Source organism: Lepidochelys kempii, chromosome 10 (assembly GCF_965140285.1).
Source record: "Lepidochelys kempii isolate rLepKem1 chromosome 10, rLepKem1.hap1, whole genome shotgun sequence".
NCBI lineage: Eukaryota > Metazoa > Chordata > Testudines > Cheloniidae > Lepidochelys > Lepidochelys kempii.
In genome coordinates, this window is record NC_136389.1 from 38,972,174 (window position 1) to 38,986,949 (window position 14,776).

General features: G+C 46.2%; 2 protein-coding genes across 18 annotated transcripts in view; one reads left to right on the forward strand and one right to left on the reverse strand.

Moving 5' to 3' along the window:
* The window catches only part of CCDC78 (coiled-coil domain containing 78), a 127,188-nt gene that overhangs the window by 27,304 nt on the left and 85,108 nt on the right, over window positions 1-14,776 (forward strand). For 16 of the 17 annotated variants that reach the window (XR_012161205.2, XM_073363046.2, XM_073363034.2 and 13 more), the window contains 6 exons: window positions 2,410-2,547; window positions 2,825-2,956; window positions 9,123-9,209; window positions 9,530-9,709; window positions 13,051-13,224; window positions 13,458-13,508. Coding sequence is in view for 16 of the 17 variants with exons in the window: in XM_073363046.2 (XP_073219147.1) it covers window positions 2,410-2,547; window positions 2,825-2,956; window positions 9,123-9,209; window positions 9,530-9,709; window positions 13,051-13,224; window positions 13,458-13,508 (762 nt within the window). In the remaining variant the exon portion in view is untranslated. The remainder of the gene's footprint in view (window positions 1-2,409; window positions 2,548-2,824; window positions 2,957-9,122; window positions 9,210-9,529; window positions 9,710-13,050; window positions 13,225-13,457; window positions 13,509-14,776) is intronic. The other variant, XM_073363048.2, reaches the window with a different exon arrangement.
* Window positions 6,250-9,939, reverse strand: LOC140918494 (uncharacterized). Its single transcript, XM_073363058.1, has 2 exons — window positions 7,781-9,939; window positions 6,250-6,800 (listed from the first exon to the last, which is right to left on the reverse strand). The coding sequence occupies exons 1-2, from the start codon at window positions 8,151-8,153 to the stop codon at window positions 6,457-6,459; spliced, it is 717 nt and encodes a 238-aa protein (XP_073219159.1). The 5' UTR covers window positions 8,154-9,939; the 3' UTR covers window positions 6,250-6,456.

The following is a 14,776-nucleotide window of genomic DNA, read 5'->3' on the forward strand; positions in this document are numbered from 1 at the left end:
ACCTGGCTGAAAGCGGTGTCAACCCCCCCCCCCCGCCCCGGCTGAAAGGTGGACTGTGCATTCAGCCCCCTCCACTGAGAATCTTGGACTAAAATTACTGTTTAAACAGCAATCCGCCAAAAAGGCAAAAAAAAAAAAAATGAAGGGGTATATTTTATTCCCCATCTTGGCCATGTGCGGTACTGCTGTTTCAGGCATTATACCCGTAAATACCTGGCTGGCACTGGCCCAGAGTGCAGTGAACGCAACGTCGTTCTCAAAGAACCTTATTCTCAGAGAGTAAGGCAGCAGCTCTAGCCTTTTCTTTAGTTGGTATCTCTGGGCTTGTGGTGCATAATTACCACGCAGTAGAGCACCTTGCCTGCACAGTGGCAAAGGCCATTAACTTAACCTCAACTGTCCTGGCCCAACTCTCACATGAGTTAGGGGAAGTACGTCAGGGTATGCTACAAAACAGGCTGGCTGTGGACTATTTGCTTCTACGCCATGGTCACCTATGCCAGGAGTTTGCAGGCATGTGTTGCTTTAATATAACAGATGCAGGGCCATCCGTAAAAGCTGATTTACAACGCCTAAAGCAGCTGGTAAAGGGCATTCATCAGCAAACTGGGAAAAATTGGCTAGACTCTCTATTTTCTGGTTGGGGCCTTTCCCCGTGGCTAACTGAGTTGTTTAGCCTATTATTTAAGTTTTTTTCCCCTGTATTAATCATGTTATGTTTACTGTATTATATGTGGTCCCGTGTAAAAATGCTTATTTTGCATAGTTTTAAAAATTTTAATTTTATGCATAGCCTGCTAATAAATAAATAAAAATAAAAAAACTCAAGCAATAAAAATAAGTATTCTCAAAAAAGGGAATTGTTGAAGACCCCAGGGCATGGCCACTAGTTAAGTTGGGGGGATAGAAGGCCATAAGAGTCGAGGAAGTCTCCCTGCTGAAGGCCTAAGGGCTTCTTCACAACGCCCTTTAATAGAATTCAGGCCTGGCTGGTTTAAGTAAGCTCTTTTGCTCTTAAAACAATGTTGCAGCCGCAAATAATGCCTTATAGTGTAAGGTTTGCTGACGCCAAGATAAAAATAATAGGAAAGAAACAACTACAAGGCCAGACAAAATGTGCTGGTTGTTTAAGTTGCTAAAAATGCTTATTAAAGGTTGCAAAAAAATAAACATTGTTGTAACCCATATAAGGAAAGCAAAGTATTTGTGCAAAGTTTTAATTGGCTAATGTGTAGTGCAGTAGCATTAAAAATATAAAAATATATGTAATAACCTGCTCTAGTGTGCAGAATTTAAAATTCTATTCTCCCTGTACCTTGTTTGCAGCTGCAAATAAACTTTTCTGCTTCTCCACCCCATTATAATTATTAAATAAAGCATACTGGGTAACAAACCCCTGCTGTTGTTTTGCCTCTCAGCACTAGGTGCCGGCAACAACACTATGCGGTTCCACTGCTCTGTGCTTGTTTCCCGAGCCCAGAATTGGTGTTCCCCTGTATCAACCAGCCCCACTGCTGCCATGATGTCCCAGTTGCCACAGCCCATGCTTTCAGAAATGTCTGGGTCCATGTCCTCACAAATGTCCTCGTGCTGGCGTCTCTTAGCCAGGTTCTGCACATACTACAGGATACTGTGTGAGGTGTTTACAATGCTCACAACAGCAGTGGTGAGCTGAGCAGGCTCCATCCGTGCTATGGCGTCTGCACGGGTAACCCAGGAAAAAAGACGTGAAACGATTGCTTTCACAGAGGGAGGGAGGGGAGACCAACGATATGTACCCAAAACCACCTGTGACAATGTTTTTGCCTAATCAGGCATTGGAAGCTTAACCCAGAATTCCAATGGGCAGCGGAGACTGCGGGAACTGTGGGATAGCTACCCACAGTGCACGGCTCTGTGAGTCAATGCTAGCCACGGTATTGAGGACACGCTCTGCTGAATTAATATGCTTAGTGGGGACATACACAATCGACTGTATAAAATCGATTTCTAAAGATTGACTTCTATAAAATTGACCTAATTTCATAGTGTAGACATACCCTTAGTTATTTAAAAGAATATGATCAGATATGGGAAGAATATGGGAAAGATACAATAAATATACATGTGAGATGTTTACTGAGACCCTTATACAGCAAAGAGGGGGAGCTTTCCTTTGAAACCTCTGGTACATGCCATGGGAGCAATCAGGATACCAGACTGGATGTGTTATTCGTCACTTCTTCTTTGGCAGTTCCTAGGAGCAGGTGTAGTCATTTGCTCCACCCCATAAACAAAATGAAAACCACACCCTCTAGCAACCTGAGTTGATAGCAACCCTGTCTATGCCATCCATAGAGAAAAGAACTATTGGCAGATAAAGATTTTTTTCACCAAGATCCCATCTCTAATTCTTTCTTTGCTCCTCAGTCATTGCTTACTCAGTACTGGGCAAAGATCCTGGCCCTTCAGCACCGACTGTATGAACACATGGATCTTAGGAGTGCCATGGAGAGTGAGAGCATAGGCACCCTCCGAGAACAGGTCCAGTGCCTCACCAATGAAAACGTAAGTGTGAAATGCAAATTTGTCTTCAGTGCCTTTCCTGCATACTGAATCAGGTATTTTGAAAACTTGATCCTAATTGCAGGATGAAAATGGCAACTGACAACTCCCTTTCCAATCTGTTAAAGCCACTGTATGCAGAAAGCTGTGTTTTCTCATCATGTAAGCTGTTTGTTCTTCCCTTCCCTGAACCTGCCTATCTGTGCAGTGCTGTGCACGGGGGAGAAGATCTTGTTTCTGCTCAGTATAGGGAGTCACTGACATTGTTTTGTGTACCCAGGTGCAGCTGCAGGATAGGAACGAAAGACTGTACACAAAGCTTGGAGAACTGCAGGAGAAGATGGGGAATCTGGCTGGTTCCAAAACGGATTTGTCATCCAGATTGGTCTTCAGCGAGGAGGAGAAACTTAAGGTAATGCATGCATCTTGGGAGCTGGAGATACTTGAGCTGTTGAACCCCACTGAGCCCAGAAATATATGGGTATGTAGAATCCTTGGGAAATGTAAAGTTATTCTCCCTGAAGGTCTATAAAAACATGTGCACTCCCCAACAGCCAGGGCTACTCTACTTATTCCTTATAGGTAGCCGTGTTAGTCTGTATCAGCAAAAAAATCGAGGAGTCCTTGTGGCACCTTAGAGACTAACAAATTTATTTGGGCATAAGCTTTTGGGGGCTAGAACCATCTGATGAAGTGGGTTCTCGCCCACGAAAGCTTATGCCCAAATAAATGTGTTAGTCTCTAAGGTGCCACAAGGACTCCTCGTTTTTATTCATTATAGTTACTTCTGCTGGGGAAGGCTAGGACTGGTGCACAATGTCAGCTTCCAGATAGCCACTATTCCACATCACTTCCTTCTGGAAAAGGCTGAGACGTCTCAGAATGTGTATCACTTAATCTCAAAGTTTTTACTTGTCCTTTATACTCTTCCTCTTTGGGGTTATGAGGGAATCCAGTCTTCGGCATCTCCACAGTTCTCAGCTGATGTGTCTCCGCATCAGCATATTTTAATATTAAGGTGCAAACCTCTTCTCAGCCTTACCTATGGAGCTGTGGTCAGTGCCGCCATAATAAGCTGGTGCTCAGATCACAAGAGGCATGTCTGCTTGCAGATCTCTTTTGTGCTTATATTTTTGGTCTAGGCCTGTTGGCATAATCAGTAACACTGAAGTGTTGGACTCAATGGCAGTCCCTGAACTTTAACTGAGGCCTTGTCTACACTACGAAATCAGGTCGAATTTATAGAAGTCGGTTTTGTAGAAAGCATTTTCATACAGTCGATTGTGTGTGTCCCCACAAATGCTCTAAGTACATGTAGTCGGCGGAGTGTGTCCACAGTACCGAGGCAACCGTCGACTTCCAGAGCGTTGCACTGTGGGTAGCTATTCCACAGTTCCCGCAGTCTCTGCCACCCATTTGAATTCTGGGTAGAAATCCCAATGCCTGAGGGGGCTAAAACATTGTTGCGGGTGGTTCTGGGTACATACCATCAGGCCCCCCCTTCCCTCCCTCCCTCTGTGAAAGCAAGGGCAGACAATCGTTTTACACCTTTTTTCTTGAGTTACCTGTGCAGACGCCATACCACAGCAAGCATGGAGCCCGCTCAGCTAACCGTCACTGTATGTCTCCTGGGTGCTGGCAGACGCGGTACTGAATTGCTACACAGCAGCAGTTTATTGACTTTTGGCAGCAGACAGTGCAGTCTGACAGATAGCCGTCATCGATGTAGTCCTGGCTGCTCTTTTAACCGACCTCGATGAGGTCAGGGGCGCCTGGGCAAACATGGGAGTGACTCAGCCAGGTCATTTCCCTTTTAAGTTTTGTCTCATGGCGATTCAGTCCTACCGGCAGTGCACTGTCTTTTAATCAGCAGCCAGCAGAAGATGATGGCCAGCAGTCATACTGCACCGTCTTCTGCCGAGCACCCAGGAGATGACGATGGCTAGTGGTCGTGCTGCACAGTCTGCTGCCAGCAAAATGTATAAAGATAGATGAAGTGGATCAAAACAAGAAATAGACCAGATTTGTTTTGTATTCATTTTCTCCTCCCTCCCTCCGTGAAATCAACGGCCTGCTAAACCCAGTTTTGAATTCTATCTTTGAGGTTTTCAGCTCTATCTTTGAGGGGGCCATTCTGTTTCTCACAAAGCCACCCCCTTCGTTGATTTTAATTCCCTGTAAGCCAACCCTGTAAGCCATGTTGTCAGTCACCCTCGTTCTGCCAGACCAACGGCAAACAATCGTTTCGCGCCCTTTTCCTTGGATTGCCCAAGCAGACGCCACAGCACAGCAAGCATGGAGTCCGTTCAGCTCACTACAGCAGTTATGACCATTGTAAACACCTTGCGCATTATCGTGCAGTGTATGCAGAACCAGCACCTGAAAAACCAGGCGAGGAGGCGACAGCAGTGCGGTGATGAGGACATGAACACACTTTTCTCTAAAACCACGTTCCCCTGCAATTTGGAGATCATGGTGTTAATGGGGCAGGCTCATGCCGTGGAACGCAGATTCTGGGCCTGGGAAACAAGCACAGACTGGTGAGACCGCATAGTGTTGCAGGTCTGGGATGATTCCCAGTGTCTCCGAAACTTTTGCATGCGTAAGGGCACTTTCATGGAACTTTGTGACTTGCTTTCCCCTGCCCTGAAGCGCCAGAATACCAAGATGAGAGGAGCCCTCACAGTTGAGAAGCGAGTCACAATAGCCCTGTGGAAGCTTACAATGCCATACAGCTACCGGTCAGTCGGGAATCAATTTGGAGTGGGCAAATCTACTATGAGGGTTGCTGTGATGCAAGTAGCCAATGCAATCATTGAGCTGCTACTATCAAAGGTAGTGACTCTGGGAAATGTGCAGGTCATACTAGATGGCTTTGCTGCAATGGGATTCCCTAAATGTGGTGGGGCTACAGACGGAATGCATATCCCTAACTTGGGACCGGAGCACCAGGGCAGCCAGTACATAAACTGCAAGGGGTACTTTTCAATGGTGCTGCAAGCACTGGTGGATCACAAGGGATGTTTCACCAACATCAACATGGGATGGCCGGGAAAGGTTCATGACGCTCGCATCTTCAGGAACTCTGGTCTGTTTAAACCGCTGCAGGAAGGGATTTACTTCCCAGACCAGAAAATAACTGTTGGAGATATTGAAATGCCTATAGTTGTCCTTGGGGACCCAGTCTACCCCTTAATGCCCTGGCTCATGAAGCCGTACACAGGCACCCTGGACAGCAGTCAGGAGCTGTTCAACTATAGGCTGAGCAAGTGCAGAATGGTGGTAGAATGTGCATTTGGACATTTAAAGGATCGCTGGCGCAGTTTACTGACTCGCTCAGACCTCAGCAAAACCAATATTCCCATTGTTATTGCTGCTTGCTGTGTGCTCCACGAGCTCTGTGAGAGTAAGGGGGAGACGTTTATGGTGGGGTGGGAGGTTGAGGCAAATCGCCTGGCCTCTGAATACATGAACCCAGACACCAGGGCAGTTAGAAGAGCACAGCAGGAAGCGGTGCGCATCAGAGAAGCTTTGAAATCCAGTTTCATGACTGACCAGGGTACTGTGTGACACTTTTGTTTGTTTCTCCTTGATGAAAACCCGCCCCCTTGGTTGCCTCTAAATTCCCTGTAAGCCACCCGCCCTCCCCCCTTCGATCACAGCTTGCTTGCAAAGGAAATAAAGTAACTATCATTTAAAAACCATGTATTCTTTACTAATTGATTATAAAAATAGGAAGATAACTCACAAGGTAGGCCAGGTGGGGTGTGGGAGGAGGGTAGGAGGGAAGGAAAAGGCCGCTTTAAAATTTGTTGAATGCCAGCCTTCTGTTGCTTGGGCTGTCCACTGGGGTGGAGTGGTTGGGTGCCGGGAGCCTCCCACCCCGAATTCTTGGGCATCTGGGTGAGGAGGCTATGGAGCTTGGGGGGAAGGAGGGCAGTTAAATAGGGGCTGCAGTGGCAGACTTTGATCCTGCTGCCGTTCATGAACCTCCACCAGATGCCGGAGCATGTCTGTCTGATCGCGCAGTAGCCCCAGTGTTTCCTCATGCCTCCTCTGATCTTCCTGCTGCCACCTCTCCTCACGTTCATCGGCCACCATCCTGTACTCTGCTATTGTGTCCCTCCACGCAGCTCTGTCAGTGCCAGACGACTGCATGAGCTCAGAGAACATGTCATCGCACGTGCGTTTCTTTCGCTGCCTTATCTGAGATAGCCTTTGGGACGGAGGAGGGAGGCTTGAAACATTTGCAGCTGCTGGAGGAGAAAAAGGGAGTGAAGTATTTTAAAAGATACATTTTACAGAACAATGGCTATACTCTTTCACGGTGAACAACACTATTCACATTAAATAGCACATGTGATTTTGGTACAAGGTCGCATTTTGCATCTTATATTGAGTGCCTGCGGCTTTGGTGTTAGAGATCACACACACAGGGCTGGGCAACAGAATTCGGCTTGCCAGCGGCTATGGTATGCCATAGTCTTTCGGCTTCTGTAACCTTCATAACAGCAGCCCCCTCCTTTCCCATACCAAGGAAAGCCTGTTGAGTTGGCCATTTAGTACTGCAGTTTTCCTGTTAATGTGCAGCAGCAGAAACCAAACTAACCCCTCCTCCCATCCAATTCTCTGGGATGATCGCTTTTCCCCTCCCCCCACCGCCTGGCTGGTATCAGGGAAGATCCCTGCTAGCCAAACACGAACAGCTCAGTGCCAATGGACCGCCTCCCACCGCGTGGCTAACTGTGGGGAGGATTTCTTTTCAGCCACAGGCAAACAGCCCAGTAGGAACGGGCACCTCTGAATGTCCCCTTAATCAAATTCCCCTATTTCAACCAGGTTACCATGAACAATATCACTCTCCTGAGGATAACACAGAGAGATAAAGAACAGATGTTGCTTGAATGCCAGCAAACACCGGGACCATACGCTGCCAGGCTTTGTCATGCAATGATACCAGATTACTTGCTACTAGCATGGCGTGGTAAAATGTCCTACCATGGAGGATGGAATAAGGCTGCTCTCCCCAGAAACCTTCTGCAAAGGCTTTTAGAGTACCTCCAGGAGAGCTTCATGGAGATGTCCCTGGAAGATTTCTGCTCCATCCCCAGACACGTTAACAGTCTTTTCCAGTAGCTGTACTGGCCACGAATGCATCCCAAGTCCTCAGGGCTACTTAATCATTAAAAAATGCTTGCTTTTATAACATGTATTATATTTAAAAAGGTACACTTACCAGAGGTCCCTTCTCTGGCTTCGTTGGGTTGGGAGGGTATTTCGGTCAGGGTGATAAAAAGATCCTGGCTGTCGGGGAGAACAGTGTGCTGTGTGCTCTCCTCAAGCTCGTCCTTCTTCTCCTCATCTTCCCCATCTGCAAAATCCTCAGCCATGGCAGAGAGTACCCCATCATGGGAGTCCACGGACAAGGGTGGGGTAGTGGTGGCGGCCCCCCCCCCTAGAATTGCATGCAGCTCAGCGTAGAAGCAGCATGTCTGGGGCTCTGTCTCGGAGCGTCCGTTTGATTCTTTGGTTTTCTGGTATGCTTGTCTGAGCTCCTTAAGTTTCACACGGTACTGTGTTGTGTCCCTGCTGTAGCCTCTGTCCCTCATGGCCTCTGAGATTTTTTGAAATGTTTTGGCATTTCATTTTTTGGAACGTAGTTCTGATAGCATGGATTCCTCTCCCCATACAGCAATCAGATCCAGTACCTCCCATTCGGTCCATGCTGGAGCTCTTTTTCGATTCTGGGACTGCATGGTCACCTGTGCTGATGAGCTGGCCTGGCCAAACAGGAAATGAGATTCAAAAGTTCCTGGGGCTTTTCCTGTACACCTGGCCAGTGCATCCAAGTTCAGAGTGCTGTCCAGAGCGGTCACAATGGTGCACTGTGGGATAGCTCCCAGAGGCCAATACCTTTGAATTGCGTCCACACTAACCCTAATTCAAAATGGCGATGTTGATTTCAGCGCTAATCCCCTCGTTGGGGAGGAGTACAGAAATCAGTTTTAAGAGCCCTTTATGTCTAAAAAATGGCTTCGTTGTGTGGACGGGTGCAGGGTTAATTCGGATTTAACGCTTCTAAATCCGACATAAACTCATAGTGTAGACCAGGCCTGAGGCTCCAGACCATTGCTGGAGGCTAGCCTGCTTTCTCTTGGCCGCATACTTAGTCCCGATTCAGTCGCTGCTCACGCAGAACAACCATTGTCTTCAGTGGGACATTTATCTGAGTGAGACTGAATAAAGACTGTAGGATTTGGCCCACAGATTGCAAACATAAATATGAGGGCTTCTCTTTTTCATACACCTTGTCAGGCTGGCTAGTCTGGCATTACCCTAGAAAACTGGAACAGGCACATACCACCTTTGCAGTGAAGGGGGAGTCAGAGTCTCTTGAACGGATTCTACAGGGTAAAAAATCTCTGATTTCTAAAGTAACTTTTTGAAGAAATCTTACCTCTCATTGTCCCTGAAACCCCACTTATGTCCTGTGGGCCCTACTTTCAGGAGACTGGAATTTCCTGTTGTGAATTTCTGTACCTGAGATTACAGTGCAGTCTTATTTGTGTGTCTCACAGATTTCTAAGGACCTCGTTGATCTCCAGATCGAGACAAACAAAATGAGAGAGCAGTATGAGGCAGAGAACTTTGAACTGAAAAATATGGTATGTGACACTATAATACTGCATTACATTCTGTATGCATTAACCCATCTCTGCTGCTCTTCATACTCATCCTCTGTCAGATACACTGACTCTAGGGTTAGAATCTTTGGTGTGCACTTAATACCCAGTTTATCCCGATCTCTTGCTAGAGCTGTCATTCTCCCTTCACTTGCATGAGCATTGAAATGCACTCCCAAACTTGTGTCACTTATGTGCTAAGCCTGATGAGAACCTGTTTTGCCAAGTGAAAACCTAGAAATGTTGCACTGGCCCACCCAGTTCCCGTTGTAGAGTCTAATTGTGCCTCGTGCACACTGTAGATCCTGACCCTGGAGAACCGTATTCTGGAGTTGGAGCTCCATGATGAGAAGGTCACTGGAAAGCATGATGCCCTACAGGAACGCCTGCACACTGTGGAGACCAATCGCAAAGAGCTGGCTGATGAGTACATCATTCTGAAAAGCAATTATATGGCCCTGGGCAAAGAACATGAACAGGAGGTGAGTGAGACCTGCTAACCTGCTGAGTTTTCCTCACAATGCAGGCTTTGCTCTCAGTGATGCTGCCCTCCTCCTCCTCTGTGCACATGCCTGCCTGCTGCCTCTTCAATTTCTACTTTGCTGTTGCTGGAGAACATCCTCCTGTTGGGCCTGGGAAAGAGCATGGATGTGAACTCCTCACAAAGGAGCCTTATTTGTTAGTGCATGAACCAGGATGTGTAATGGACCATGAAGAGAACAGTGAAACTGACTAGACATAAAATATTGTCAGAATAAACATATTGAATGAATGGAGAGGGATTTTTTGGGGTACTTTCTTTTAGTAATCTTAGTTTCTTTTACCCATGGGAGGTATGCAATTTTCATGTGGAAATATGATTTTCAAGTTGACGGTGTCCCTTTAAAATTTAAATTAGAGTTTTAATGGTATAGTAATAATACTTAGTATATTCATCCAACGATTTAAGAGCACTTTACAAAGGTAGGTAAGTGTCAATAGGTCCATTTTACAGTTAGGGAAATAGCAGCACAGAGATTAAGTAATTTTCCAAAAGTCACACAGCAAGTCAGTGGCAGAGTCAGGATTAGAAACCTAGGGTGAAATCCTGGTTTCATTGAAGTCAATGGGGCCAAGATTTCACCAGTAGTCTCTTGACTTCCTGTCCTCTGCTTTAACCACTGGACTCACTGCCAGAAGCAAGTGATTTTGAATTAGCTAGTTGGGACTAGTCACAATGTGTGGCTTTTGCTCATTATTTTTTCAGTACAGATTTTTCAAAAGGAGTCTCAGGTTCAAAACCCGCAGTGATCTCCTCAGGACACAATGAACCTCTGACACTCTTCTAATTATGAGCTGTCTGTGAATTTGCCAGTGTGTTGTCATGGCTGCTTGGCCCAAAAGCATCTCTGTGAGCTCATTCGTGAGCTCTTGTAAATAACAGGGAGAGTCTCGGAAGCATTATGAAAACAATTCTGTGTTTCTGTTCACAAATTGCTCTGTGTCTGTCCAAGGGAAATGAGATTGGCTGGATTGGCCGTTTTAGCCATACGGCCCTTTTGGAAAAGTCTATCCTCTAAGATGTCAGTCAGTCATTTTGAGGCTGTTAGCAAATTTATTGTAAATCCTCTTTCAAATCAGTTAATCTGTGGCCTGCACTCAGCCCTACCCTTCTTTGTAGATGTGGGTGTGTGGATTTTGATGTTGGCGGTATGCAGATCAGCCATTGCCAGGCCCCCAAATGGCCATGTAAACTGGCTACATACTGGGCCATCCACCCTGAAAGGCTCAGGATTGCTGTGTAAGGGAGACGGAGAAACTTCTATTGTGATAACTGGGCCTACAAATTTACCTTGTGAGCTCAGCGAAGGAAGGAATGAATTTAAATTCATAAGATGTCCCAATACTAACAAATGATGATGGGGAAAGGTGCAAAAGGGAGATAAAAAGACTGAATTAGTCCGAAACAAAAGGCCTCCTGGCATAGCTCAAGGACTGTACCTGGTAAACAAGAAAATGTGGATCCAGAAATCAATTAACCAAAATCGATGTGTCAGATATTAGGCCTAATTGGTGGACAAAAAATGGGGAGATGGGCTATTCCAGCCATCACACCCCTTGTGGGTCCTTGAAGAAAGAGGCTTTGGGAGGAAAGTACAGAAGAACAGACAGGGATTACTGGAGCAAGCTTCACCATAATAGCTGCCATCCCCACTGTTTCCTGGGACTCCAGACCTTCTTCATTCTAGTCCTCAGAGATATCCAGACTGGCCAGAGAGAGAGACCCTGATGACATTGCCATCTCTTCCAGTTCCAGCTGAATCCCAAACACTGCCTGGGTTGAAACAGGATTGAATTATAAAACAACAGCAACAATGACAGCTCCAGCCCATCTAAACTAACTTCTTCTCTTTGGCCCCAAGAGTGCAGTTATTTCCATCTCAGATACCATCTAAGAATGTGTCAGACCAGGAGGGTGGGCATTCCTTTTAAAACCTCTCTCCAATGGAAAAGGGAATGGGGATGTTGTTACAATGAAAGTCTTATTTCATACTTTACATTTCAAACCCTTTACCTCTTTGTCCTTCTTCTTTGTCTTTAACAAAAGGTTAAAAGGATTTTTAATGGTGTTTGCCATGGCATTAAGCAGGCTGAGGTCTCTGTATACCAAACCCAGATCTTGTTTAACACCGTTTAATGTTGGACAGTGACTGCATTAACACCTTTGGCCCATGTAGTCCATCTAAATCAATACAGCACTTCTCCTGATTTATGGAAGATGCTGTGGGGTTCTTCAGGGGCACTGGGGGGTTGTGCAACTTCCTCAAAATAGCCCTTTGCAAATTCCTGGTCCTGTCTCCCTGTAGCTATCCCCATAACGCAAGATCTCATGTAGCCCTTCTGTTCCTTTTACAGCTGTATCTCTCATTCGTTTGTCAGTCTCTCTTTTCTCCTCCCGTCACTGCCTCAACCCACCATATGCTATCTTTTAATCACCCATTATTGAAATGGATGACTAAGGTTACCAAAGCATCACATCCTCCAGGATTCAGCGCATTGGTAACAATTACGCAAACTTGTCCCCAATCAAAAACCCCATCAGCATTTTGTTATTTAATCCTCCCTTGAGACATGAATTCCCTCAATATTCACTCCAGATCCCCTGTAACTGAGCCTTTCTAGTTGAGATGATGTTTATCCTTCCAAAATGTGTACTGGCACTGCATTGAATCTGAATGGTTAGGTGGTGCTGTGGGTTAATCTACTTCTGGAGGTCTGTGTTCAGTTACAATAAAGATCAAAAATTAAATGACTTGGATGGCATCAGCCTAGTTCCTAGAGGACATCTGTCCATTTTTTGTAACACCATTCAATCTGGTTAGGAAAGGTCCAGGACTGGAATAGTAAGGGGCACTGCAGGTCACGAGTGAGGGGCACTGGCAGAGCTGCGGGGGTCAGGGAGAGGATTAGCAGGAGGACCTGCAAGTCCTGAATGAGGTGCACTGGCAGAGCTGTGTGAGGACTCCAGAACTGGAATAGCATGGATGCTGCAGGGGAGAATTGAGGGACATTGGCAGGCTGTGTAAGGAAAAATATCACACAGCAACACCTCTGCTCTCTCTAGCTGGCTCTAGACAATGATACCAGTCCTGCCTTTCCATGAGAATTAAATAGTTCACCACCATATTCAGACAGGTGAGAGGAAAAAAATCTGCTATCGGAGGGATAAAAGTGAATGCTTAGTGTATATAAAGAACTGCATGTGCATGCTGAATAATACGCACTGAGAGCTGGAGAGGGGAAATCTCAAGAAATGAAACACCCTTCTTGTTTTACTTTGCAGGTTGCTAAGAACAAAGAGTTGAGCATGGAGCTACTAAACCTGGTCAACACCAGGAGCTCCCTTCCTCAGTCATGGAGTAACTACTCCCCATCCCAAGCCCTGGCCAATGAAACCTTGGCCGAGCTGGAAAGGGTTCGGGCTGTGGTCCACCGCCTCTCTGCCCGGAAAGTGAAGGTATGGAACTTGTCTGGCCTCCTAGGTAGTCTGATCTCCTTGCCTCTGCCAAGGAGGGAAGAAATAGCTCAGTGGTTTGAGCATTGGCCTGCTAAATCCAGGGTTGTGAGTTCAATCCTTAAGGGGGCCATTTAGGATCTGGAGCAAAAATTGGGGATCGGTCCAACCCTTATATTCTATGATTCTAAGAGACCAGAATCTGACTACTGTCCTGTTCTGTTTTTTTAAATCAGCCAGAAGATATAGTTGCCTCTGAACATGAACGTCGAAAACTGGAGAGACATGTGAGTGTGCAAGACTGCATGTGTATCTGAGCTGTGTCCGTGTGATTATTTATTGTGTGGGGCTCATCCTCCCTGTTCACCCTTCCCCCATGCAAAACATCTGTCAGATTGAATTTGGAGAATTGCCTACACATAGTTTCTTGAGAGCTGTGTAGTTACCAAATGGCATGTACTCTCTCTGGGTTTTTGTTAGAGAACTGGATTTGCATTGTTTTAAAAAGTGACTCCTGCAAGGAGAGGCTGCGGCTGGAGGAGCTGGGAGCTTCCCCCAGCCATTTTCACTGGGCAGATATAGACAAGAGTTTTAAAGGAAGTGGGTCTGTGTTACCTGCTAAGTGCATATTCACCATAATCTCTCAGAAGGGTTGGCTCAGTGGTAGCACCTCTGCACTGCTGTGCAAGAGACTTGGGCTCATACCTCTGGCCCATTGTCTTGCCCCCAGAGCTGGGAGAGCTGCACAATCAATCCACATAGTATCAGAATCATAGAATATTAGGGTTGGAAGGGACCTGAGGAGGTCATCTAGTCCAACCCCCTGCTCAAAGCAGGACCAATCCACAACTAAATCATCCCAGCCAGGGCTTTGTCAAGTTTGACCTTAAAAACCTCTAAGGAAGGAGATTCCACCACCTCCCTAGGTAACTCATTCCAGTTCTTCACCACCCTCCTAGTGAAAAAGTTTTTCCTAATATCCAACCTAAACCTCTCCCACTGCAACTTGAGACCATTACTCCTTGTTCTGTCATCTGGTGCCACTGAGAACAGTCTAGATCAATCCTCTTTGGAATCCCCTTTCAGGTAGTTGAAAGCAGCTATCAAATCCCCCCTCATTCTTCTCTTCTGCAGACAAAGTAATCCCAGTTCTCTCAGCCTCTCTCATAAGTCATGTGTTCCAGTCCCCTAATCATTTTTGTTGCCCTCCGCTGGACGCTTTCCAATTTTTCCACATCCTTCTTGTAGTATGGGGCCCAAAACTGGACACCAATGCCGAATAGAGGGGAATGATTACGTCCCTCGAGCTGCTGGCAATGCTCCTACTTATACAGCCCAAAATGCCGTTCGCCTTCTTGGCAACAAGGGTACACTGTTGACTCATATCCAGCTTCTCGTCCACTGTAACCCCTCGGTCCTTTTCTGCAGAACTGCTGCCTAGCTACTCGGTCTCTAGTCTGTAGCAGTGCATGGGATTCTTCCGTCCTAAGTGCAGGACTCTGCACTTGTCCTTGTTGAACCTCATCAGATTTCTTTTGGCCCAATCCTCTAATTT

Coding starts and splice junctions, on each gene's coding strand:
- LOC140918494 (XM_073363058.1), bottom strand. CDS start 8,153: ATGAGGGACAGAGGCTACAGCAGGGACACAACACAGTACCGTGTGAAA. Junction 6,801..7,780: donor AGCCAGAGAAGGGACCTCTG/GTAAGTGTACCT, acceptor TTTCTCCTCCAG/CAGCTGCAAATGTTTCAAGC.